Below are 17,852 nucleotides of genomic sequence, written 5' to 3'. Positions count from 1 at the left end.
CCAGAAAGGGGTCCCTTTTCTGGGAAGGGGTCTGTGGGGGTGGGGTGGGGGTGGGAGGTGGGGGGGGGTGTCTGTGGAGGGGGTTCCTTTAGGCAGGGGGCCACTGCAGGGTCCCCTTTTACAGGGGTTTCTGAGGGGTGATAGAATCATAGAATTTACAGTGCAGAAGGAGACCATTTGGCCCATCGAGTCTGCACCGGCCCTTGGAAAGTGTACCCTGCTTAAGCCCACACCTCCACCCTATCCCAGTAACCCAATCTAACCTTTGGACATGAATGGGGCAATTTAGCATAGTCAATCCACCTAACCTGCACATCTTTGGGCAGTGAGAGCAAACCGGAGCACCCAGAGAAAACCCACGCAGACACGGGGAGAATGTGCAGACTCTGCAGACAGTAACCCAAGCCGGGAATCGAACCTGGGACCCTGGAGCTGTGAAGCAACCATGCTAACCACTGTGCAGAAAGGGAAGAAATTGCAAACTCCACGCAGTTACCCAAGGGGGTGTCCCACTACTACAGGGGTCCTTGGGCGATCCCCTGGTTACAGGGACCCAAGTGTGGGGTTCTCCTATTACAGGAGTCCCTTGCAGGGGTCCCCCTATTACAAGGATCCCCGAGACGTCCCCCGATTACAAGGGTCCCGATGGGCCCTAACCCTAACCCCCAATTAGTGGGGTCCCTGGGAGGCGGGGCAGGGTGGGTCGGGCCACCCCCCGTAGTTGGGGGTGGGGGGGGGCGGGCACCCAAGCAAACCGGGGGTGCTGGGTGTCGTGTGATGGGGATGGGTGGGGCTGATTTGCACTGGGAGGTGGGGTGAGGGCCGATTTTCACTGAGGGGGCCAGGGCCGATTTGCAGTGGGGGGGTGTTACGACTGATTTGCAATGTGGGATGGGGTGTTGCAGTGGGACCTCGTTATCAGACCGCCCGCTCAAGATGGCGGCCCGATGGCGGGATTCTCCGCGAATCCCTCGTATTCCATGCTATGTATATATTTGCATGGTGTAGAACACTGAATTGCATCCCGCTTTTCGTCCGCAAGAAGATCGTAAAACTGGTACAATTCAGCTCCAGTGGGAGGACATGGGGCAGGATTCTCCGTTCCCCAAAGCTGATTTCGTAATCGGGCAGAGAATCCCATTTGATGCAGAAATCGGGGACGGCGCATGTTTGCCGCGGGTTTTGTATGCTCCTCCCCTCCAAAACGGTGTCATCATGTCGCAAGCCGCACGCTGTTGGGACAGCCTCGGTGTGTCACCTGAAGGCCCTCCCCTGGTGCTCCGCCCCCGATGGGCTGAGATCCCGACTGCATGGTGTCGTGTGGTCTCAGTGGTTGGAAATCCGGTGTGGCGGCTGCGGACTGTGTCCGGTGCCACCACAGTCGGGCGGGAGCCGTGCTGCCAGGGCGGCTTCCGCGAGGGTTGGGGGAACTGGTGGGGGATGACTAGGGAGTTGCCAGGGGGGCACTATCTGGTAGGTCGGGTCCGTGCATGTCTGGCACCATGTTTTACGATCCGACAGCTGCAGGTCATCGCCATGCGCAAGCGCTGCCTCTGACCCGGCCATTCTCCGGCCGTTTAGATCGAGGGAGCTAGGAGTTTCACGATTTTATTCACAATCCACACATCACACGCCACACATCCTCCGCACTTCGCCTCAGAAACAGATTATCCAGCTAAGGGTCTTCCAAACAGAGAATCCAGCCTCATATTTCCACATGTCAATGTTCATATGTACCTCACCAATCTTATTTACCACACTCTGTGCATTCACATACATGAAAACCTTAGTTGTAAACATTAAAACTGAAAATTCTGTAAATGCTCACCAGGTTCAACTGTGGTAACTGTGGAGAGAGAAAAACAGTGAAAGGGCTTCAGATTGTGACCTTTTGTCAGAATTGTGTGGTCACTTAAATGTCTTTTCCTGACTTTCTGGACTGGGGTCTCGCTTCTGTGTGGGGGGAACAGCAGGTGAATCCTGGCAGAAGCGCCACAGGTTCAGCAGGGTGGGGTCTCCTATTTGCGCATTCTTAAAGGCCCATGGAAGGGCCCACTGGTGACAGTGTTCATCCTATGACAACGGCATCACCAGCCTTCACCAATTTCCTCTGCTTTTCCCCCAAAACCCATCACTGGGACCTACCTTATCAGCCCTGATGACCCAAGACCTCACTTGCCAGGTAATGAGGGCACTACCCATAAACTGCATCCTCTTTTTCCAGGCGCAGCTTCAGCAGTGGCCATCAATGCCATAGTATCATAGAATCCCTACAGTGCAGAAGGAGGCTATTCAGTCCATCGAGTCTGCACCGACCCCTCAAATGAGCAACTCTACCCATACCCACTTCCCCTCTATTCCCATACCCTAACATCCCTGGGCACTAAGGGACAATTTATCATGGCCAATCCACCTAACCTGCACATCTTTGGACTGTGGGAGGAAACCGGAGCACCCGGAGGAAACCCACGCAAACCCATGGTACTGCTGTGGCTCTGCGTTACTGTAGCCCTCTGTTTGGCTAACACCTCCTGGGTGGGTCACTCTGCTGAATGCAAACCACAGCCCTGGCTGTTAGAATGGGACCCTGAATGTTACAGGGTCTTGAAGTGCTGGCGCCTCCAATGTCAAACCCTGTTCTATTGCTATTTCCAGCCATCACTATCAATGTAATTCTCAACTTCATGTATACACTGTAGTGATTCCAGCTTCTGTTCAAGCTCTGAATCCTGGAACTTAAGCTCGTCTAGCTGACATCAATTTCTTATAGGTGGTTGTTTAAGACATGAGATGTTTCGGCAAGTTTACACATAACACAGTGAGTGGAATCTTGTTTATGCGACAGGGGTCTCAATCGGCAGCTGTGTAGGCAGTGAGCCACCTGCATTGCCTCTATCCAAGATGGCCCACCTCATCATGCATCATTCAGGCATTTAACAGGCCAGCAACAGGCCGTCCGCCAGGGCCTGGTTTAGCACAGTGGGCTAAACAGCTGGCTTGTAATACAGAACAATGCCAGCAGAGCGGGTTCAATTCCCATACCGGCCTCCCCGAACAGGCGCCAGAATGTGGCAACTAGGGACTTTTCACAGTAATTTCATTGAAGCCTACTTGTGACAATAAGCGATTATTATTATTGAATGGTCCAGGGTCAGAGGTCATGCCCGCTGAGAGCTGCTGTCAATCAGCAGCCTGCAGCTCTCCTGTATTCAGCAGCTGCACCATGGATGCGCTGCTGCTTCCAGTGCTCCACCTACCAGAGGCATCAGATCAAGGATGGACCCAGGCACAGATGAATTTTTCCTGTGAAGCAAGAAATTCCCAGGTATTTCAAACAGGAAGATTTGGCAAATATGTCCACAACTTATTACCTTCCTCCGCTAATCACATTATCCCCGTATTTGCATGGGTTTCGCCCTCACAACCCAAAAATGTGTAGGGTAGGTGGATTGGCCACGTTAAATTGCCCTTTAATTGGAAAATATGAATTGGGTACTCTAAATTTATTTTAAAAACCTTCTCCTCTAATGTTCTTTGATGAAATTAACTGATTAACTAGATTCAATTAAGGTGAAATATAACTGATCTATGTCTTAGCTGATGCCTAGTGGCTCCCAAAACTAATCACACATCTGTGCTAATTTAAACTACATTGAGCAAGACAGGGAATTTTACACACTTACTTTGGAATGACGGCAGAGTGTAGTAATATGCAGTAAAGCCAGCACTCGCTGTCATGTAATCCGATCTAAAATAAATGGTCATGGAGTTGGACGATGATTTAAATACGTGGTTTGATCCAGTACATACTGTTGCAATCAGAGGAGAATTTGTTGAAGCTCCATCATATATTGCAACATAATCGTTTGTGCACTGCAATGATGCTTCCAGCCTGGGGAGAGAATGATCGCAAATTGAAAATGAATTTGTAGTAATCACCATTTAAAATTAACACTTTACTTCATAAACGGGCCAACATATACAGGCACATCTACAAACAACATTCAGAGAACAGGAGTATTCAAAAGAGAAGGAACCATGAAACATGGAGCAGCCATTCACTCATTCAATCTTTCCCCAAACAAAATACAATTTTCCTTAACATTAAAAGACCTGTTGTATTTAATCACCTGACTGAATATTCCTGCAATATTTCTCCCTGCCATTATTGCAGTGAAGAAGTTGCCAAAATATGAATTTCCATTTCTGAACCCTGGTCATGAGGGCACATGGAACATTGGAACTTAGGAATAGGTGTAGGACATTTCACCCATTGAGTCTTTTTCATCATTTATTGTTTGGTTTTTCATCTAACTCCAAAGATCTGCCTTTTCCTCATGTCGCTTAATATTGATGGCTCACATGATTTCATCAATCTGAGTTTAAAATTAAGATGTGCGCATCACTGGCTGTCTTACTAACCATCTCCAACTGAAGGCCCTATGGCTGATTGGACATGAGTCTCTTTCATTATTTGGATAACTCAAACCCGAATTAATTCTCTAATCTTTGAGACAAATACTTCAGCAGGTTAACAGCTGTTTAGGTTCCAGCTGAAACAGTAGGCCCAATTTTAACTCTGTGTAAATGGATAGATTTTGATTGGCTTCATTGTGTCTGGGGAAGCAGGCATGAACTTAGAGAGTGACGAGAAGATATATAAAGACTTTTTAAAGGAATGTGTTGCAGGAATGTAAGAAGAGAAAGGGAATGAATCTAATTGGACAGCTCTTTCAAAGACCCACTATAGCCACAATGCGCTGAAAAACTCCTTATATGTTGTTGTGTTCTCTGATTCTATTCTGCAGATGGCCAGATGATCTGATACATCACGTGGGTCAGTTTCTTTCCATTATGGAAATTTTACATTGTAGATCACCGTGAATGTCCTTTCTCATTGACAAAACAGAAACTGTAACTGTGGGATAGATATTAGTCTGAAAGTATTCAGACTCTTTAGTGTCTATTCAGAACTAGCTGCCTCTGAAGTTACAATGAGCAAGTGAAAATACGGTTACTTACTGAAAACCATCCAATTTCAAAGTTATTCTCCTTCCATTGGCCACTCGTATGTACCAAATACATTGGGCATTATTTGGATACACTTCTGGATAATTAGGGCTGGTAAATGATCCACTATCATTCTTAAGCCTCGCTCCGCATGTTATTTCACCTAGTTGCAATGATAAAATATGGAAACGAGGAATGTAAAATGAGATGTTGATCCTCTTTCAATAATTTCGCCTCCTCACCTCAGTAATTTCACCCCTCACTGAGGAATAATTCAATGACCTTCCAGGGCATTGCTAGGGCAGCACGGTAGCATTGTGGATAGCACAATTGCTTCACAGCTCCAGAGTCCCAGGTTCGATTCCGGCTTGGGTCACTGTCTGTGCGGAGTCTGCACATCCTCCCCGTGTGTGCGTGGGTTTCCTCCGGGTGCTCCGGTTTCCTCCCACATTCCAAAGATGTGCGGGTTAGGTGGATTGGCCATGATAAATTGCCCTTAGTGTCCAAAATTGCCCTTAGTGTTGGGTGGGGTTACTGGGTTATGGGGATAGGGTGGAGGTGTTGACCTTGGGTTGGGTGCTCTTTCCAAGAGCCGGTGCAGACTCGATGGGCCGAATGGCCTCCTTCTGCACTGTAAATTCTATGATAATCACACTCTTGTCCCTCATTCAATTAACTGAAATCTACTTATTTTAGCTGAACTTTCACACATCCCATAATTGTTGGGGACATTGCATCAGAGCCTAATGTTGTTTATTTTGATCATCCACAAATTTGCAATCCCATTTGGGTTCACTGGATGGGGACTGGGTGAGAAATTCCTGGTTGCTTTTATTGCAACATTGCGAGCACTTAACAGAATAATTGACTGTCAAGTGTTTTGCCAATCTGACAGTCCAGAAATCAATTCAATAAAGCTTTGCAGTGATATATGTGAACACGCCTGACAGTCCAGAAATCAATTCAATAAAGCTTTGCAGTGATATATGTGAACACGCCTGACAGTCCAGAAATCAATTCAATAAAGCTTTGCAGTGATATATGTGAACACGTTACAAGGTATTAACTAATTAATAAGACTATACTATATTTATGCTACAGAACTCTATACTACTGATGTATCTTAACTTACACCTCCTCTAAGCTTCCCCTGGCTCCTTCTCAGACCTTCTCCCAGAAGTCTGAGAGGCATTCCCTTTTATAGGTCTGCTCCCCAGCTCCGTATGGTGGTAGAATAAAGTATCACATTAACTCTTAATGTGCAAGACATTACACATAATGTCACAATATATTGCAAGTCTTTAATTTTTAAATTTTCTTTTAACACAGAGATGGTGAGGTAGTTAACAGCAGCCATACAGAAAGTGACTGACTATTGACCAGATTAATTGATTGTATATAAAAACACAAAGTGTGTAAAAACTCAGCGGGCGGGATTCTCCATTTCCTGACGCCAATTTCATATTCGGCGATTGGGCGCAGAATCTATTTTTACGACCGATTCGGGGATGGGGTCTGTTTTCTGCCCCCTCCAAAACGACATAATCGCAGTGCACTCACATGCTGTTTATATGGCCTCAGGACGTCACCTGAAGGCCCTCCCCTGATGGGCCGAGCTCCCAACCGCACGGTTGATGTGTGGTCTCAGCGGGTGGGAACCTGGTGTGGCGGCTGCGGACTGTGTATGAGGGGAGCCATGCTGCTGGCCAGGGGGTTTTCGGCAAGGGCTGGGCAGACTGGTGAGAGGTGGCCAGAGGGTGGCGAGGGGGTGTCCAGGGGGGGCACTATATGGCAGGTCGGGTCCGCGCATGGCCGGCGCCATATTGTACGGCACGACCAATGTAGGTCGTCACCATGCACATGCACGGCCATAGAACCGGCAATTCTCCGGCCGTTTATTTCGTTCAGGCTGGGCGTTTTACGTGGCGCGGCAGCTAGCCCCTTACTGGTCGGAGGATTGGTGCTGGGGCGTCACAGATTTTTCCCACGTAAAACGCCACGGATCCTCCAGACATAACCTGAAAACCGGAGAGTCCAGCACTGCAACTTTGACATCGTCCATGGAGAGAGAAACAGAGCAAATGTTTTGAGTACAATATGACTCTTCTGAACACTTTGCAAACTGCTGTAGATAAATAACCCTGATTGCTTAGTTTCTTATGGTCTTTTAAAAAAGTGTGTTTTTCTCTTCATAACTGTTTCTTCATTTGGCTCTTAACATCCATATCCTTTACATCAATTCTCTTTATCATTTTTCTTAGCTTCTGCACTTTCTTGCTCTGGCAGTCTTCCTTTCACTGTCTCTGTTTTACTCCAGAGTATCAATTCAGGCATCTTGACTGAAGTGGTGCTGTAACCACTCTCCTGACACTTTGAAATGAAACACTGCTGTGGGCAGCAACATTATTGAATTGAGCAAGGTCAGCTCAGAACAACTCCCTCACACAGTTTATAGGGGGTGAGATTTGCAGACAGCACTATCTTTTAAAATACTTATTTTCTGACTTAAAATTTGCATTTTATCGGCGGCAGAGTTTCTGCTCTTCAAAACACTCTGTCATACATTCTGTCCAACATTAAAGTTACTTTCCTTATCTAAACTGTTTATCTGGGTTTCATTTGTCCTTTGGCTCAGTTACATTGAATCCCTTTCGAATTTTACAGAAAAATATGAAAATTAACCTCGAAACAATTTTCCCTCAGATGTATTAAAATAAAATAATCAAAACTCATATTTCTGTACATTCATATTTTTACAGAGTGAAACGTTCTCAATATCTTTCCATGAATCACATTCAGAGACTGAATACCATTCATAAATAATTGAGACTCCACTGCAGCAGGGTTTTGGGGATTCACTATCTTATTCTGTAGCAGCAACATCTTTTAATAAACCCTGCACTATGTTTTTATGAACTTAAATGTGGCACCTTTATTTATTTTTCTCTTTGCGGAAATGCCAAATATATAACAGAAGAGAATACTGGCGACAAGGATTCGGACCACTGACGAAAGTTTGGGGATCTAAGGAAAGCTATCATTGACACTTGGGCAAAAATCATTGGTGAGTTTGTGACAAATAAAAAAAAAGCGAACTTCAAATCGTAGCAAGGCGTCGGCAGGTCAATCGGTGGATCACGGAAGTTGTTAGTGCTGAATAAAAAACAAATTGGGACACAACGGTGAGTTACTGGAGCATATGTTTTGAACAATAATCGAATTTTCAGGTTTACGTAATGCTTGTAGTGGGTATAAGGTGCGTGTGGCACTGTAAACAGGCTGTGGGAACTGGAACCTAGAAGGCTGCCAACTCTGCAATCTGCTGCTTGGGAGCCGATAGTCCAGGAAAGGAAATAACTAGTTTTCTTTTGGGTTTGGGGATTGCTGGTTGCAGGAAATAAATGGAAGGGAGAAAGGCTGAAAAAGTGCAGATCAGGGAACCAGAATCCGAAAAATAGCAGGATAATGTTGCACCATGGATTAATTTGACAAGGATTGTGAGACATGCAATTCTTATGAGGAAAGGTTCCAATTGTATCTTGTAGCAATCAAACATCATAAAACCTGCATGCTGAACTTTTTTCAGATTGGTTCGACTAAAAGCATTCAACTTGTTAAAAAATCTAGTCCACTCAGCTAAACCAGCTGAAACATTTTGGTTCCATCGTTGTGCACAAGAGGGGGAAAGCATTTCTCAATTCATAGCTGCACTACATAAATTAGCCAAGTACTGTGAATTTGATCAAATACTTGATGATACACTTCACAACAGATTAATATGTGGTCTCAGAAATTAAGCCACTTGTATATATCCCCAATTCTTCCCTCCCCTTCCACATCCGGAAACAGCAGTCGCTCCAGCAGGGTGTATCCCGGCAACCTAGAGAACTCCTTCCAGACCTTTCGCGCAAAGTCCCTATCCTGCTGATGCCTGAACTCACTCCCCCTCGGCAGCTCTACCCTCTCCCTGAGCTCCTCCAGACTGGCGAACCCTTCCTCCAAATACAGATCCCTCACCTTGGCCAGCCCCACTTCCCTCCACCTCCTGTATACACTATCCATCCCCCCCGGCTCAAACCCATGATTCTCGCAGAGCGGCATTAACACCAACATCCCTTCCACCCTAAAATGCCTCCTCAACTGATTCCATATCTTCACTGTGTACTGCACCACCGGGCTCCCTAAATACCTACTCGGAGCCATTGGTAATGCTGCCGGCACCATAGCCCTCAAACTAGACAAGATTCCTCCTCCATTCTAATCCACTCTACCCCTTCTCCTTCCCACCATCGCTGCACCTTATCCACATTCGCCGCCCCAATAATAATGAAGCAGGTTCGGCAACACCAACCCCCCCCCCCGCTGCCTCTGTAGCAGCGCCCTCCCGACTCTCGGCACCTTCTCCACCCATACAAATTCCGAAATGATCGTGCTCAATTTCCGAAAAAAAGGCCTTTGGTATAAAGATCGGGAGAGCCTGAAAAATAATCGGGAACCTCAGCAGAACAGTCATTTTCACCACTTGGACTTTCCCTTCCAACGTCAACTGCAGTGTATCCCACCTCTTAAGATCCTCCATGGCTTCTTCCACCAGCTTTGTTAAGTTCCACTTCTGGAGCCCCGTCCATTCCCTCGTTACCTGAATTACCAAATACCTAAACCTATGCCTCACTACCATAAATGATTTGATATGATTTGATTTATTGTCACAAGTACCGAAGTACAGTGAAAAGTATTTTTCTGCGGCCGAGGGAACGTACACAGTACGTACATAGTAGACAACAGAATAATCAACAGAGAACATTGACAAATGGTACATCGACAAACATTAATTGGTTACAGTGAGGAACAAGGGACCAAACAAAGCAAGAGCAGCAAAGGTCGTCGTGAATAGTGTTCTTACAGGGAACAGATCAGTCCGAGGGGGAGTCATTGAGGAGTCTTGTAGCTGTGGGGAAGAAGCTGTTCCTAAGTTTGGATGTGCGGGTCATCAGACTTCTGTACCTTCTGCCTGATGGAAGGGTCTGGAAGAAGGCAATGCCTGGGTGGGAGGAGTCTCTGATAATGCTGTCTGCCTTCCTAAGGCAGCAGGAGAATCAAAGTGGGAGTGGCAAGCTTGTGCGATCCGTTGGGCTGAGTTCAACACACACTGCAGTTTCTTGTGATCTTGGACCGAGCAGTTGCCATACCAGCCCCCCCTAAATGGCATGCCCTCCTAAATCTTCCCACCGTCACAGCCCATTCACCGGGAAAACCTTGCTTTTCCCTACATTCACTTTACACCCCAAGAACCCTCCAAACCTTCCCAGCAGGCCCACAATCCTTCCCACACCCTCGGTCATTGGCATAGAGCGACACCTGATGCTCCCTCTATCCCCTCATAATCCCCTACCACTCCGCCGACCCCTTGAGAGCCATCGTCAACGGCTCTCTGGCCAGCGCAAACAGTAACGGCGACAGCGGGCATACCTGCCTCATACCCCTGTGTAAGTCAAAGTTCCGCAAACTCATATTATTCATCCTCACACTGGCCTTTGGTTCCACATACAGCAACCGCACCCATGCCACAAATCTCGGCCCAAACCCAAACCTTCCCAAAACCTTGAACAAGTAGCGCCACTCCACCCGATCAAATGGCTTCTCCGCATCCATGGACAGCACCACCTCCGGTACCAGAACCCCTGATGGATTCATACTCCATTCAACAGCCGTCTAATATTACTCGCGTGCTGCCTGCCCTTCACAAGGCCTGTTTGATCTTCTGCAACCACCCTCGGGACACAATCCTCCATCCTCCCCGCCAACAACTTAGCCAATGGTTTCACATCCGTGTACAATAGTGATATGGGCCCATACGACCCACATTACACTGGGTCCTTCCCCTTCTTCGGGATTAGCGTGATTACTGCCTGCCTCATCGTCTCCGGCAGCTCCCCTTTCTCCAGCGCTTCATTAAATGCCCCCAACAGATGTGGTACCAGGTCCGTCGCAAATTCCTGATAAAATTCCGCCAGGTACCCATCCGGCCCTTCATACCCCTGATATTATCCAGCACCTCCCTCAGACCCTGGGGCTCCTCCAACGCCTGTCTCTTTGCTTCCTCCACCTGGGGAAGTCCAGCTCGTCCAGAAACCGCCCCATGTTACCCCACTTCCCTCACTCTCCTCCTGGGTCCACCTCGTATAGTCATTATAGTACTCACTAAATGCCTTGTTTATCTTCCCCGGCACCAACACCACAGTCCCAGCCCCAGTCCGTATTTGCAATATTTCCCTGGACGTGGCCTGCCTGCGCAGCTGGTGTGCCAGGATGCGGCTCACCTTCTCACCATACTCATATTGCACCCATCTCAGTTGCCCTACTGCCCACCCCATTGTCAACCTGTCAAACTGCCCCTGCAACTTTTACCTCCTCGCCAATCCCTCCGCGGTGGGCACCCTCGAATACTCCCTGTCCCACCACCTCACTTCTGTTCACCAGCATCATCTGCTAGCATGACAGCCCCTGCCCAAAGGCACCTCCCAATGACCTCTGCTCCCTCCACTCCTCAGCTCAATGAAGAAGGCTCCCTGCTGACCTTACCCTCCCCTACCCAATCAAAGACTTCTCCTTAATCCAAGGCCGCCTCCCCCAAAAGCAAACAAACAAATGCTAAACATAAACAGTCCCATAAAACAGGAGGGAGGGATGGGAACATCCATCCCCACATAAATATTTCACCCTAGTCACCCCATACAATCCCCACAGTAAATAGAAAACCCAAAAAAGGACCCCTCCAAAACGGAGTGGACAAAAATCCCCCAATCCCTACGACCACTTTGAACATGTTCCCAACCATTACGAAATGCAGCACCCTGGTTCCCAAGCATTGTCCACTCAGCTCTCCCTAAATTTATGCTCCTTAATAAAGTCTTCGGCCACATCTGGGGTCTCAAAATAATACTCCTGGCCTCCAAACGTCACCCATAATTTTGCCGGGTAGAGCACCCCAAACCTGATTTACCGCTGGTACAGCACTGCCTTGGCCTTGTTGAACCCTGCCTGCCGCTTCGCCAACTCGGCTCCGATGTTCTGATAAATTTGGACTTTGTTCCCTTCCCACTCGCATGTATGCTTCTTCCTGGCCCTATGCAAAATCTTCTCTTTCTCCACAAGTTTGTGGAGTCTCACGATCACTGCCCGTGGGGGCTCGCCAGCTCTAGGCTTCTGCCTCAGGGACCTGTGCACTCAGTCCACTTCAGGGGCCTTATCTAGCACCCTTTCCGCCACCAGCCCAACCAGCATCTTCAAGATGTACCTCATTGCACTCATACCTTCCGCTCCTTCAGGCAGGCCCACTATTCGCAGATTCTGCCCTCTCAAGGTATTCTTATAACATCCACCTTTTCCCTCACCTCCGCCTCCAGAGCCACCACATGATCACTGTGGTCCGAGATCCTTCCTTCGATCTCCCGAATCTGTGACCCTTGCACCTCTAAACACCTCCACCCATTCCAACAAACTCTTCAGGGGTGCCACAGCTCCTTCGATGGCCTTCGAGCGATCCTCCTACATTTCCTTCTTCTGCTGGTGGAATTCCTCCTTAATAAAAGCCATCAACTGCTCCATCTGAGGTCTTCCACTTTGCACCGGCCCTTCCCCATCAGCCATCCTTACACTAGCTGCTGCAACACAGGTTTCTTCCAACTCTTTGGCCAGGTCTCTCACCGTCTTTTGCCGGGTTTGGTAACCAGCGGACATACCACTCCCGGGGGAAGCTACTCCTCCAACCTTCACCTTCGCCTTTTCATCAAAATTCCACCCAGTATCGGGTACAAAGTCCTCTTTCCTGTGCCTTCAAGGTGGCGCTTTCTTGTGTGCAACCACCCATATCATGGCCGCCACCGGGAGTCCCACATTGTATTAACTTTCCTAATTAAATGTCCTGTACCTGCGGACCAACATTTTGAGCTTCATGGCACTTGCTCCCCTAGATCCTACTGCATCTCAGAGCTCTGCAATCTCTCATCATTTAGGTCGTGGCGGAATTCTCTGTTAGCCGACGGCGAAATCGTGAAATCGGTTCTGATGCCAAAATCGCGGCAGGCGCCGATTTGACACGAAATCGCAATTCTCCATCACCTCGATAGTGGCATCAATGCGTTCAAGAACGCACGTACAGTAGACACCGTTTGCATATCATTAGCGGGCTCGACCCAATATTCTCTGGGGCTCCGCGATTCTCCGCCTCTGATGGGTGGAGCTCCCAACTCCGTGGTTCAATTGTGCTTTTAAAAATCATCAAACCGGCATGTGGCTGCTGAGGGAGAGAAGGGATACAGAAAGTGTCCAACATCGCCATAGTGTGCTGACAGTTGTGCTGTTGGCTATGTTTGAAGGGGGTGCATATACCAAGTATTTTGTAAGCAGTGGTTCTCTGACAGTGAATGCAGATTCATCAGCTCAACTCTTGGCTGAAGAAGCAGCAGCTCTGGATGAATTAGACATAACTGCTACAAAGGCGAACCTGGACAAGGCTAACGCTGAACTATCATCGGCCTCTGGTGAGATAAAACAGGCTGAGGTCCTAATTATCATCGAAGCTAATGAAGCAATCATAAAAGCGCTGGAGTGACTTGATTAAAAGGGTGAACTGTGTGTCATGAAGCTGATTATTTGACGTGCTGATTATTTGGGAAATGACAAAACTGTCCAGATAAATGGGATAAATTTAGAAAAATAAATATATGACAACCAAAAAAATAAATAAAAATTTACTCCCTTCATTCGAGACATTCATGAGTTGTCAAATGTTGAGACCCCAACACTGATCCCTTGGGCACACCACTTGTTTCCCTCTCCTTCCCATTTGTCAATTTTCCGATCTAATGAACCTTTCCTGAATCAAGGGAATTCTGGAAAATTAAAGCCAACCCGTCAACTATGCTAGTGGACACTTCTTTTAAGATTCTAGGATGGAACCCACCAGGACCTGGGACATGTCAGCCCACAATTTTCTCAGAACCATTTTGCTGGTGATTCTAATTTCCTGAGTTCCTCCCTCCCTTCCATGTCCCTATGGGACAAGCTTTGGGAAGTCAGGAGGCGAGTAACTCATCATAGGATTCCTAGCCTTTGACCTGCCGTGGTAGCCACAATATTAATTTGGTTAGTCCAGTTCAGTTTCTGATCAATGGTAACCCCCCAGGATGTTGATTGTGGGGGATTCAGCGATGGTAATGTCATTGAATGTCAAGGGGCTGTGGTTAGACCCCCTCTTGTAGGAGATGGTCATTGCCTGGCACTTGTGTGTGGCGCAAATGTAACTTGCCTCTTGTCAGCGCAAGCCTGGATATTGTCCAGATCTTTCTGCATTTGGACTTGGATTGCTTCATTATCTGAGGAGTCGCAAATGGTGCTGAGCACTGTGCAGCCATCCGCAAACATCCCGACTTCTGACCATATGATGGAAGGAAGGCCATTGATGTTGCAGCTGAAGATGATTGGGCCTAGGATACTACCCTGAGGAACTCCTGCAGTGATTGACCTCCAACCACCACAACCATCTTCCTTTGTGCCAGGTATGACTCCAATCAATGGAGAGTTTTCCCCGCGATTCCCATTGATTCCAGTTTAGCTAAGGCTTGATGCCATACTCGGTAAATACTGCCTTGATGTCAAGGGCAGTCACTCTCACCTCACCTCTAGTATTCAGCTCTTTTATCCATGTTTGAACCAGGCTGTAATGAGGTCTGGAGCTGAGTGGCCCTGGTGGAACCCAAACTGAGCATCTGTGAGCAGGTTATTTCTGAGTAAGTGCACTGTTGATGACTCCTTACATCACTTTGCTGATGATGAAGAGCAGACTGATAGGTTGATAATCGGTTGGGCTGAATTTATCTGTTTCTTGTGTACACACCTGGGCAATTTCTCACATTGCTGAGTAGATGCCAGCATTGTAGCTGTACTGCAACAGCTTGGCGAGGGTTGTGGCCAGTTCTGGAGCACAAGTCTTCAGTACTATTGCCAGGATATTGTCAGGGCCCATAGCCTTTGTAGTATCTAGTGCCTTCAGCTGTTGCTTGTTATCACGTGGAGTGAATCGGATTGGCTAAAGACTGATATCTGTGATGCTGGGGAGCTCCAGCGGTTAATCGTGAATGATGGGTCCTCCACTTGAAATATACCTAAATGTATCTCGGTGGAATGTATCTATTCCATGTATTCTGAAATATCCCTTTAATTCTCTGCCACTGCATCTCTATTGACCTATTCTTATTTGCCAGTTCACTTTAGCTCACTCTGCTCTCAGGTGCTACAAATTGCTCTTATTTAAATTAACATATTGATCTTGGACTCACTCCTCTGTCTGTCAAAATTAATATAAAATTCAATCATATTACAGCTGCTAACTGTGAGGTCATTAATGAATCATATCTCTGTAGCACCATCGATCACACACGAGGCGAGACGTAAAGAACTTCAATCGAGGCTTTATTGAGCAGACTTGTTCAGACTCGTTCCCCAGCAGCTCAGTCACAGAATGCAGCTGCGGGGATTAACCCAGGTTCTTATACCCCGCCTATCTGGGTGGAGCCCAGTAGGCGGCGGAAAAGTAAGGCGGGGGTGTACAAAATGGCCGCTCCCATGGGTCGCACGCGGCCCGTGGGTAGGAAGATGGCGGCGCCCCTCCCCCTCGTGGTGTCCGGGGTCCAAAATGGCGGCGCCCGTTGGCCGCCCGTGGGTCGCTGGGGGGGTTGAGCCCGTGGTCCCATTTGTTCCCCGGAGATAGCGGCAACCCCACGGGACTGGCACACCGTTGCGTAGTGCCCCTTTTTACCGCAGTTTTTGCAGGTGGCCGAGCGGGCCGGGCAGCACTGGCAGGGGTGTTTTGGCTGCCCACAAAAGTAGCAGCGGGCCCCCCCCCCCCCCCGGGTGGTCTGGGGTTCTGGCTGCGCACGCTTGCGGAGGGGTGGGGGTTGCCAGGGGGTCGGTCGCGGCGGGGGTCGACGGAGCCCAAGGGGCTGCAGTGCGGTCGGGGGCATAGGCGCGGGCGTTCTGGGAGGCGATGTCGAGGGAGGCTGCAAGAGCCCGTACCTCTGTGAGTCCGAGAGAGTCTTTCTCTAAAAGTCTCTGGCGAATTTGCGACGATGCCAAACCTGCTACGTAAGCGTCTCTGATCAGGAGGTCCGTATGTTCGTTCGCCGTAACCGCTGGGCAGTTGCAGTTTCGTCCCAGGATCGTTAGAGCATTGAAGAAATCGTCTAGCGATTCCCCGGGGATTTGTCGTCTCGTCGCGAGCTGGTAGCATGCGCAGACCTGGTTGACGGGCTTAATGTAGATCTCCTTCAGCAAGTTGAGCGCCGCTGGGAATTCTTCCGCGTCCTCGATGAGTGAGTAGATTTCGGGACTCACCCTGGAATGCAGGACCTGCATCTTCTGGTCTTCTGTTGGTCTGCCGGGGGCCGTTCAAAGGGATCCCTCAAAGCACGCCAGCCAGTGCTTAAACGCCGATGTTGCGTTAGCTGCTTGGGGGTCGATTCGCAGGCACTCCGGGGCGATCCGGAGCTCCATATTCCTTTTTAAGTCTGCTCAATAAATTGTAGCACCATCGATCACACACGAGGCGAGACGTAAAGAACTTCAATCAAGGCTTTATTGAGCAGACTTGTTCAGACTCGTTCCCCAGCAACTCAGTCACAGAATGCAGCTGCGGGGATTAACCCAGGTTCTTATACCCCGCCTATCTGGGTGGAGCCCAGTAGGCGGCGGATCCAATCGGGATCCAGCATCTGTCCTCCAATGGCTCCTCGGCATTCATGGTGTACCGTATTACCCTTAATAATTACCACCACAATCTCAAAAGCAGGTCTCGTCTAGCCTGCTCTCTGGTTGGTGCCAGAATGTAACGTTTTATGAACCTATCCCAAACACATTCTATGAATTTCTCATCTCGGCGACCTTTGTCCATCTGATTTTCCTAATCCAATTGCTGATTAAAATTAAAAGATACTCTTAAAGCTGAAATACTCACCAGGTTTGGCAGCAGCTGAGGAGAGAGAGAGGTACAGTATTACATTATTCTCATTAGTTTGTGGTCTATAGACTTTATCAGGCAATGTAATTGTATCTTTTTTGCTCCTTAGCTCTGGCCAAATAGATTCTGCCCCTGGGTCTGAGGGAGGTTTAAAAAGAGCGGGAGCTGCGAGTCGCAGCGGAGATTTAAAAAGAGCGGGAGCTGCAAGTCGGAGCGGAGATTTAAAAAGAGCAGGAGCTGCGAGTCGGAGCGGAGATTTAAAAAGCGCGGGAGTTGCGAGTCGGAGCGGAGATTTAAAAAGCGCGGGAGCTGCGAGTCAGAGCGGAGATTTTAAAAGCGCGGGAGCTGCGAGTCGGAGCGGAGATTTTAAAAGCGCGGGAGCTGCGAGTCGGAGAGGTGATTTTAAAAGATCGCGGCCTAGTTTCGGGAGCCGTTCGGAGGAGGAGGAGCAGTCTCTGTCAGGGAGAGAACCTGAGAACATCTAAGACCCTCAGAAGGTAAGAAGGTAAGTAAGTGATTTTTACTCATTTTTACTTTTATTACACTAAATTAAAAACATTAAGCATTTGTAACTAATTAAACATAATTACTTAATTATAATTTAGAGGGGTATCTAAGCCAGAGATCGGAGAGTACTATATTTAGCTTTCACATTTATAGTAGAAATTTATAGTATAAAAGATACTCTTAAAGCTGAAATACTCACCAGGTATGGCAGCAGCTGAGGAGAGAGAGAGGTACAGTATTACATTATTCTCATTAGTTTGTGGTCTATAGACTTTATCAGGCAATGTAATTGTATCTTTTTTGCTCCTTAGCTCTGGCC

At 48.0% G+C, this 17,852-nt stretch overlaps 1 protein-coding gene across 1 annotated transcript in view; it reads right to left on the bottom strand.

Moving 5' to 3' along the window:
• LOC140392307 (CUB and zona pellucida-like domain-containing protein 1) overlaps nt 1-17,852 on the bottom strand; it is a 55,144-nt gene that overhangs the window by 31,926 nt on the left and 5,366 nt on the right. The window contains exons 2-5 of the mRNA XM_072477624.1: nt 17,024-17,038; nt 5,023-5,173; nt 3,684-3,892; nt 1,829-1,846 (exon numbers count right to left, since the gene is read on the bottom strand). Coding sequence (XP_072333725.1) covers nt 1,829-1,846; nt 3,684-3,892; nt 5,023-5,173; nt 17,024-17,038 — 393 coding nt within the window. The remainder of the gene's footprint in view (nt 1-1,828; nt 1,847-3,683; nt 3,893-5,022; nt 5,174-17,023; nt 17,039-17,852) is intronic.

The sequence above is a fragment of the Scyliorhinus torazame genome, chromosome 16, assembly GCF_047496885.1.
Source record: "Scyliorhinus torazame isolate Kashiwa2021f chromosome 16, sScyTor2.1, whole genome shotgun sequence".
NCBI lineage: Eukaryota > Metazoa > Chordata > Chondrichthyes > Carcharhiniformes > Scyliorhinidae > Scyliorhinus > Scyliorhinus torazame.
The sequence above is the reverse complement of the archived record's forward strand: the minus strand, read 5'-3'. Positions and strand labels throughout refer to the sequence as shown.